The 10,000-nt window shown below is 38.6% G+C and overlaps 1 protein-coding gene across 1 annotated transcript in view; it reads right to left on the bottom strand.

Moving 5' to 3' along the window:
* Positions 1-1,123: 1,123 nt before the first annotated feature.
* Positions 1,124-10,000, bottom strand: part of LOC106875954 (lysosomal proton-coupled steroid conjugate and bile acid symporter SLC46A3) — a 160,473-nt gene continuing 151,596 nt past the window's right edge. The window contains exon 2 of the mRNA XM_052976830.2: positions 1,124-2,427. Coding sequence (XP_052832790.2) covers positions 1,499-2,427 — 929 coding nt within the window. The 3' untranslated portion in view covers positions 1,124-1,498. The remainder of the gene's footprint in view (positions 2,428-10,000) is intronic.

Here is a 10,000-nt window from a genome sequence, read left to right as displayed (position 1 = left end):
TTAGTTAGCGGATAATTTTGTATATATTTATGTAATTTTCACTTGTCTAGCCCGCATACGTTTTGTTACTTCGCTAAATTTCCCTTTGAGAACAATTCAGTCTTAGTAGACACACTACATGTGATCTTCTTCTAGCACATTAACAGTCCACTTAGTGGTCTCCTTTATATATACATAAATATATATATATATATATATATATATATATATATATATATATATATATAATTTGACTGAACGCCACACATCCATTCCAAGTTTATATATGTATATATTCATGTATATATGCATGTATGTGTAATATGCACACATATACATATGTATACATACACACATACACTCACATGAGTGTATGAGTGTGTGTGTGTGTGTGTGTGTGTGTGTGTGTGTGTGTGTGTGTGTGTGTATGTCTGTATGTGTGTGCGTCTACGTTCCTATGTATGTATGCGCGTATGTGTGTTTGTGAATGCCTTCTAAACTGTAAAATATTTGATTTAATGTTATTTGTTTCCCTTGGGTTATGTCCGGCTGTCGATTTTATAGAAGGATGAAATAGTGCTACACATGGCTACCGACGACTTGGAATTTTAAGATCTTTATACTAATGGAGAAAAAAGTAATATTAAATGTGCAAATTTTGTACTCCTTCTTCTGAACTCTTTGATTTAATTTCAAACTTTCAAACGCGCATTTACTTTAATCAGAAGGAACTATTTCTCTATGGCAGCTGACGACAAGGAGTACACGACGTCCATAAATACGCTTGTATTTATATTGGTAGGGGCAGAAAGGGGCTTAGAATGGGAAAAGGAAATGTAAATCAGTTGCTCACAGCCAACTGTAGTCGTAGTAGTAGTAGTAGTAGTAGTGATGGTGATGCTAATGGTAGTTATGATGGTAGTAGTTTCACGGTGGTTATGGCGACGGTGAGTTACATTAGTCACAACAAACTTAGTTGGAAGTACAATATTAGTAATAGTGTTTGTGATAGTGATGGTGGGGGTGAGGTGGTAATGATGATGATGGTGGAGAATCGAAAAGTAAATAATAGGGTTGGTGGCTGTTGCGATTAGTGTTGTTGATGGTGTGAGTAGTAGTAGTAGTAGTAGTAGTAGTAGTAGTAGTAGTAGTAGTAGCTGTTGTAGTAGTAGTAGTAGTAGTAGTAGTAGTAGTAGTAGTAGTAGTAGTAGTTGTTGTTTTTGTTGTTGTTGTTGTTGTCGTAGTAGTAGTAGTAGTAGTAGTAGTAGTAGTAGTAGTAGTAGTAGTAGTAACCGTTGTGGCGAAAGCAGAAAGGTTAAGGTGTGCCAGCAACAGGCGTGATTACCGTGATGGTTGCTATGGTGATGGCGACGGCGACGGCGTCGGTGGTGACTGCAGCTGCAATTGCGGCGGCGGCGGCTGTGGTGACATCGACGGCGACGGCGGCAGCGGCTACAGTGGCTGCGGCCGCGAGTGCGGCGTCTGAGACGATCTTTTGGTCTCGTTCCGGTTTCATTAGTCAATTCCATTCGTTGCTGTGGTTTTGATTCTTATCAACAGTTTCTTGTTGGTGGGGCTGGTGTTGTGGGGAGTGGTGGTGGTGGTGGTGGTGGTGATGTTTATTCTGTTGCTCACGTTGACGTTGCGGTGACGGGGATGGTGGTGGTGGTGGTGGTGGTGGGGTTGGTGACGGTTGCGGGGGGGATTTTTCTTGAGGCCATTGTTGTTCCTGTTGCTGCTGTTGCTGTTGATGCTGCTGCTTTTGCTGCTGCAATAGCTGAGGTTGGTGCTGTTGTTTGTGTTGTTTGTACTGTTGCTGATCATGCTGCTGGTGCTGTTGAGTTTGCTGTTGCTGTTGCTGCTGCTGCTGCTGCTGCTGCTGCTTTTGCTCCTCCCCTTCCGTTTTGCTTACTTCCACCTGCTGCTTCCGCCTAGAAGTACCGGGTGCCAGAAGCAAAACTTCTCCAGCAGCCACCTCTCGTTTTTTCACCACAGGTCTCGGCCGACTAATTGACTTCAGATCTAGGGGCTTCACTGTGCCACTGCCCTCGTCGAAACTGTTGGTTTTCTTTCTACTATTGCTTTTAAAATTATTGCTGCTGTTATTGCTGTTGCTTCCATTGCTTCTCCTGTTATTGTTGTTGTTGCTGCTGCCGCTGGTGTTGTTATTTTTGTTGTTATTGTTTGTCATGACGTCCATCTCCAACATAACTGTTTGTTCCTTCAGTTTCTCCCGTCTCTTCTCATGTTCGGCGCTCGCCGCCGGGTGTCGAGGCGCTTGATGACGACCGGGTATTTTACATCCACCATTGCTCTCGGCAGAAGATTTCTTCGGTTTGTTGGAGTCAGTGTTCTGCTCTTTGGTGATTGTCGCACTTTTCAATCCTGTATGCTTGTCTGCTCCATTCACCAACCATGCAGCGGTCGTCTTTGTCCCTTTCGAGATATCTGTAAAACATATTGAGATAAGATATATATGTTAATAAATATTTGTATAAAATACAAGTATAACTGCACAAATAGATAAACAAATTAACATATAGGTTGTTGAGTGAATAAGTGGAGATATGGTCAGTTGGTGTAGTGAGTGTGGGGTTAGAAAGTCGAGTGGGTGGATGGTGAATAGGAGTGGAGAGGAAGTCAAACAAAAATAGAAAGGAGTGAAAATAGGCATCAGAGTGCGCTTGTGTGTGTATGTATGTACCTTTCCCCTAAAAGAGTCGCCTTCCCCACGGCTTTGTCAAAAATTATAGGAACTTCCTCTATCCTTGGAAATCTGTTCTGCCCATAGACAGGATCCTGACAGGTGCTGTTGTTTCGGGTCAGAAGGGGCCTGTGATTAATGGTGACGAAAGGGCGACTCCACGTTTTCCACAAACTCAGATCTCCCAAACTGGAGCCCCACCATCAGATGTAGTTGGATGTCATACCTAGGAGAAACATACACAGACATAAAATTTGCAATGCTTGTCACTAGAGTCTACCCTGGCAGTCAAGAGTGGCAAAGGTACTGTACAAGCTTTTGTCACTTACATTCAAGGATGTACAAATGTCTCACTATTATAAGATGGCTACCATCTAACTAGATGTGCGTGTGTGTGAATACGTATAACAATGTTATTGAATGGTCTCCCTAACTTGAAGGGTGACTAATAACATCTTGAGCTAATGAAAACCAATAAAGAAATTGTGGTGCCATGTTAATTCGACAAAGGTAAGAGAATTGCAGCAAATACAAACCGACAAATACTTTAAAATTGATTAATGACATAGCACTCCGGCGAAAGAGCGTGTCTGGAAAGTTCTTCTGGGCATTGTTAGATCAGTATTGCAGGCATATTAAGTCAATACTTAAAACAAACGCTAAAATTAATAGGCATCGATACAAATATATAACTGTTAATATATTCTTTAGAGGTAGGTAAGAAAGTGACATAGCAGGATTAAACGGGAAAACAATGTGATTGATAAAGATGATGATGGTGGCGGGTGATAGTGGTGGTGGTCGTGGTGGTGACTACGACGACCGTGATGATAATGATTACAATGATGACAATGATATGTAGAATATTTGTCGAATATACCATCAAAAATCTGTCACATGTATTATTCACAGCGAGGCTCTACAATATAAAAAAAACGCAAACAAAACCGTCCATCGAGGGCCAATTAGGGAATCGCACATAACTTACTGACAACCCTGTTCACCAAAAGGAAGTTCTCGTTTCGAATAATCCGATCTACCATAAACCCAAGGCAAGAATTTGGTATGGGAGTGGCGTTGTTGATTAAATCTATTCCAATATTTGGCTGGTACTTTATTTTAACGACCACGGAAAGATGAAAAGCACTGCAGGATTTGAACTCAAAGCGTAAAGAACCAGAACTAATCATCGCAAGGCATTTTTGTCATGCATGAAGGCGCGTGGCCCAACAGTTAGGAGTGTTGCCTTCACGATCGTAAAATCGTGTTTTCGGTTCCCGGACCAAATGGTGCGTTGTGTTCTTGAGCAAAAACCTTCATTTCACGTTGCTCCGGTCCACTCAGCTGCCAATGGGTCACCTTGCGATGGACCGACGTTTCGTTCAGTGGAAATGTGATCTCGGTTACTTCATGCCATGAAGCCTGGTAACCAGCCTTAGAAGCTCTCAGACTCGAGATTATACTTACTTTTTCTATTTATTTCGTCAGACGCTCTGATGAGTCAACGAAAGATTTGTATATTTACGTCAGTTACTGTTGTTACAGCTTCAAAGCATCCTAAATAATGTTATTAAAGCAATTAGCGAGGCTATTAAAATGCAATTTAGCTGGACATATGTACTAAATCGGCAATACAAGGCAACAGAGATGTCTGCCAGATGAGTTGAAACTGCGGAAAGAAGAGATAAACCACCAGTTGAGTAATTACAGTTTGCAGATAAACTACAAGTTATGTAATAACGTGGTTTAATTGATCAAAGAAAATAGTGTGTCTGTAGGTATTAATGTTTGGTTGTGTTTGTGATAATATATACTTGTGCGTGTTGATGTGTATTTGTTTGCGTGTAGAGTGTGTGTGTGTGTGTGTGTGTGTTTGAAAATGTAGAGTGTGTGTGTGTGTGTGTTTGAAAATGTGGTTGTGGACGATGTCTCTATGCGTGTAAGCATATAGTAGTGCATTGCATGTATCTGTATTGGTTTTTGGATGTGGATGTATATGTGTATATCTGCATCCGTCTGTTTTGCGCTTGTATAATGTATGTATATATGTATGTATATGTGTGTATGCCTTTGTATGTATTTTCTTGTATGTATGTATGTATGTATGTATGTATGTATGTATATGTGTTTGTATGTATGTGTATGTATGTATGTCTTCTATGTATGTATGTGTGTATGTGCAGATTTGTATGTTTTATGTATGTATCCTCATGCATAAAGTTGCATATCTAGACATGCTCATGTATATTTAAATTATAAACATCTGGAAAGCTTTACAGATTTTTACAGTTCCAGTGATGGATTGGATCTGCTGTCTTCGAATTAGCATTCTTCTTTCTGGTTTTGAGAATCCTAATTTCACAAAATTTTATTCAGGCATTGTGTTACATATCTCAGAGCCCCAATGATTATAAGTATAAACCTGACCTTGTAATCTGCATAGAGTAACCGCAGATTTCTCAATAGTTCAGCATAGGCGTTCTCTTTTTCACTGATCTTCAGCTTTATGTTAACGTCCACTGGGCAACTAATTTCCATAACTGTGCAGTTTCTCTTCTCTATCCCAAATCATTATATCAGGTCTGTTGTGCTCACATTTTATTGAGGTCTTCACTGGTACATTCCACCAGCATTCCTTTTTATTATGAGTGTCTGTGGCTTTTACCATATTATGGGTTCTTATTTGTCCTCGGGATTATCCTTCCGACGGATTTCATTATAGAGTGTCCTAGCTACAACATCATGCTTCATCGGCAGATAATACCCTGGTGACATTTTCGGACAACTGCTTATCGTGCGTGATATCTTCAGTGTGAACTCCACAAAGACTGCATCAGTTGTCACATTTTACGGCCTTTTCTGCGTCTCTATCCCTTTTGTGCATCAAGTTCCTGGATTGCAAACGCATACCCTTCAAAATGGGAGGTAGTAATCCGGGTTATTGGTCCAAGATGAACTGCCTTGATGATCGATGTTACTATCATCACGGAGCTTTCTACTAACATATCCATGCATAGTCTTCTGCTCCTATAGGCTCACCTTTTCTTCTGATGATACGTTGCGACTTCTTTGGTGTCGCCTTCCAAGACTTATGATGCCATCAGCCTCATATATGCAAACTTGGTCAAGGGATGGACTTCGACACTTGGTGGTTAGATGTTGCCGAAGGGATATGATGGTACATTCAAATGCAGTTTGGATCGATGTTAAGCTTGTGCAGCCTCGTTTCTGTTTATGGGGGAATCATGTGTGCTCGTTAGTATTTTTCGAGTTTTCACATCAATGACTCAGATTTCATCAAGCGTTCAATCAAGCAGACTAAATGTTGGCATGAGTACTAGCACTGCAACAACATTGTGAGCCAGTTTTTTGAATGCAGAGAGTTCTGAGGTCCAAATTTTCTTTATTCGGCTGTAATATTCTTTAGAGACACATATTTTGTTACAGGTGCCATTGTAAGATATATTTTCATCCACCCCTAGATACCTGTAACATTCCTCGTCAGATACTGGGGAAACAGTTAAATTATTGATGAAGATGTTAGTTGTCTGGTTTATAGCTTTCCCCCTTTTCACAACCATATAACATTTATCCTGATGTATGTATGTATGTATGTATGTATATATGTATGTATGTATGTATGCATGCCTGTATGAATGTATATACGTTTTTTCTGTCTGTTTATATGTGCTTTAGTTGTATATGTGCATGAGTGTGTGTCTATCTGTGCATGACTGTTTATACATATGTTTATATTTGTGTGTGCATTTACGCCAGTTCCTCTGATTCTGTCTGAGCGTGTGAGATTCTGTTAAATGTTATGAGAACGACAATGATTAAGGATTAGTTTGATGGATTCAAATTTACACGTATTTGAAGAGAACTTTATTCTTATTGTTATTATCATTATTATTATTATTATTATTATTATTATTATTATTGTTATTATTATTATTATTATTACTTTAAGGCGGCGAATTGGCAGAGTCGTTAACACGCCGGGCAAAATGCTTAGCGGCATTTCGTCTGTCTTTTCGCTCTGAGTTCAAATTATACCGCAGTCGTCTTCACCTTTCGAGGTCGATGAAATAATTACCAATTGATGTAATCGTCTCACCCTTACCTCTAACGTGCTGGCCTTGTCCGAAAATTATTATTATTATTATTATTATTATTATTATTATTAAAATTAAAAGAAGAGTGCCATTTGTTATCTAGTGAACGATATTTCGACATCTCGAGTGTCTTCAACTGGTTCAAAAAATAAATTTGTCAATCTACTTCATTTTGGTTAATATAGAAAGGATTGAGGTAACTCCTCCTGAAGATATAGAGTCAAAATTAAAAGAAGAGTGCCATTTGTTATCTAGTGAACGATATTTCGACATCTCGTGTGTCTTCAACTGGTTCAAAAAATAAATTTGTCAATCTACTTCATTTTGGTTAATATAGAAAGGATTGAGGTAACTCCTCCTGAAGATATAGAGTCAAAATTAAAAGAAGAGTGCCATTTGTTATCTAGTGAACGATATTTCGACATCTCGTGTGTCTTCAACTGGTTCAAAAAATAAATTTGTCAATCTACTTCATTTTGGTTAATATAGAAAGGATTGAGGTAACTCCTCCTGAAGATATAGAGTCAAAATTAAAAGAAGAGTGCCATTTGTTATCTAGTGAACGATATTTCGACATCTCGTGTGTCTTCAACTGGTTCAAAAAATAAATTTGTCAATCTACTTCATTTTGGTTAATATAGAAAGGATTGAGGTAACTCCTCCTGAAGATATAGAGTCAAAATTAAAAGAAGAGTGCCATTTGTTATCTAGTGAACGATATTTCGACATCTCGTGTGTCTTCAACTGGTTCAAAAAATAAATTTGTCAATCTACTTCATTTTGGTTAATATAGAAAGGATTGAGGTAACTCCTCCTGAAGATATAGAGTCCAAATTATTATTATTATTATTATTATTATTATTATTATTATTATTATTATTATTATTATTGAGTGAGAGAGCAGTGCACGCCATCAAAGTAATACTGGGGTACAAATATATGAAGCCCGGTATACCCATCATAACTACCTGTCTGATAAGGGTACACCAGGCATATGCGTCACAACCATATGTGCGCGACATAGTGATCTCATATCGAGATAGACAGCGCATGACCTTGCCGGTGTAGCCCAGTTAGAATTTTATTCTGGTCGAGTAGCCCATCCCACTCAAAAGGTACTTGAATAAGAGTTGTTCAAGGATTATTATTATTATTATTATTATTATTATTATTATTATTATTATTATTATTATTATTATTATATAAGGTGGCATGCAAGAAGAATCGTTACTGAGCTGGAAGAATGCTTAGTAGTTGTTCTCCCGACTTTACGTTCTGAGTTCAATTACCACTGGGTTAGGTTTTACTTTTCATCCTTTCGGGGTCGATAAAATAAGTACCAGTTTAGCACAAGTGTCGATTTCATCGACCATCCCCTTCCTCAAAATTTCAGGCCTTGTGCTTATAGTAGAAAGGACTCTTTACTCTCTTACTCTTTTACTTGTTTCAGTTATTTGACTGCGGCCATGCTGGAGCACCGCCTTTAGTCGAGCAAATCGACCCCAGGCCTTATTCTTCGTAAGCCTAGTACTTATTCTATCGGTCTTTTTGGCCGAACCGCTAAGTTACGGGGACGTAAACACACCACCATCGGTTGTCAAGCGATGTTGGGGGGGACAAACAGACATACAAACACACACACACACATATATATATATATATATATATATATATATATATATATATATATATATATATATATATATATATATATATATATATACATATACATATATACGACGGGCTTCTTTCAGTTTCTGTCTACCAAATCTACTCACATGGCTTTGGTCGGCCCGAGGCTATAGTAGAAGACACTTGCCCAAGATGCCACGCAGTGGGAATGAACCCGGAACCATGTGGTTGGTAAGCAAGCTACTTACCACACAGCCACTCCTGTGCCTGTTGTTGTTGTTGTTAGCACTACCCTCGATACTTCTGAAATAGCTGCTGATCCATTATATATGGGTTTCGTTAATATTGAACAGAACGTAAGAGAATTTTAACAGAATTTTATCATCACAAAATTAGGAATATACACCTAAAATGTCCTCCTTTCCCTCATACTACGCTACAAACCATACCTCATCCTCATCCTCACACTATATATATATAGGGAGAGAGAGAGAGAGAGAGAGAGAGAGAGAGAGAGAGAGAGAGAGAGAGAGAGATACACTCCCCGAAGAAAGCGAGTCTGGAGAATACTGAGTGATTGCAAAACAGTTTAAGAAGGTAATTATTTAATGTTAGACATTGCATATCGAGCAGTATGGTTGTGGAATATGTGGATGATAAAGATATTACATCAATCATCGAAGCAATTGTGAAATTATCTCAAGAAATTAGATTTTCAGTGAACAGCTAAATTCGAAAGTTAACTCACTACTTTCGAAATTGGCAATAAGATTGGCAATATGGTTGCCATGATAAACAGACATAAAGGAGTACGACTAATAATTATCGTGGAATAAATTCCTCCGAAATGCAGAAAACCTCTCCTAAAATGAATCAACAAGTATTTGTGTTGGTGGTGATTGATTGTCAATATGGAATTTGTTCTTTGTAGAATTTAAGAATAGAAACTCGTAAAGAATATCCGAAATTGTCGCTTCGACATGTAATCGAAACGATTTCGGGAAAGATACGATATTATTGTTGCCAATAAATCTTCATCTTTTATCTCTTATTTGTTTAAGTCATTGGACTGCAGCCACGCCGGGGCTTCGCCCTTCAATGGTTTACTCAAAGAAATTGTCTCCAGTACATTTTCTCTCAAGTCTGGTACTTATTCGTCGGTCTTTTTTGCCGAATAGCTATGTTCCGACGTAAACAAACAAGGACAGGCTCAAATGTGTGTGTGTGTGTGTGTGTACGTGTTTATGTCTGTGTGTGTGTTGCGGGCTTCCACGCAGTTTCCGTCAATCGCTCACGGTTCTACTTTCGCAGTGGGATTGCACCCGGAACTATGTGATCGCAAAGCAGGTGAATGTTCTAATATTTAGAAAGAAAAATTCCAAAATAATGTTTACTAGCGGGACCCGTGAATAATTCTCGGCATTAATGGTAAACCTATTGGGCTTTTTAAAAAAATATTTATCCAATAAACCTGAAAGTATAGCCTGTGTTGTGTCTGTATGGAGAGATAATCGCTCATCTGCTACTACCCCTTGTAAAGCGGAAGAAATTGGAATACGATGATTACTTA

Source organism: Octopus bimaculoides, chromosome 24, assembly GCF_046866305.1.
Source record: "Octopus bimaculoides isolate indiv1 chromosome 24, ASM4686630v1, whole genome shotgun sequence".
In the NCBI taxonomy this organism is placed as follows: Eukaryota; Metazoa; Mollusca; class Cephalopoda; order Octopoda; family Octopodidae; genus Octopus; species Octopus bimaculoides.
The sequence above is the reverse complement of the archived record's forward strand: the minus strand, read 5'-3'. Positions and strand labels throughout refer to the sequence as shown.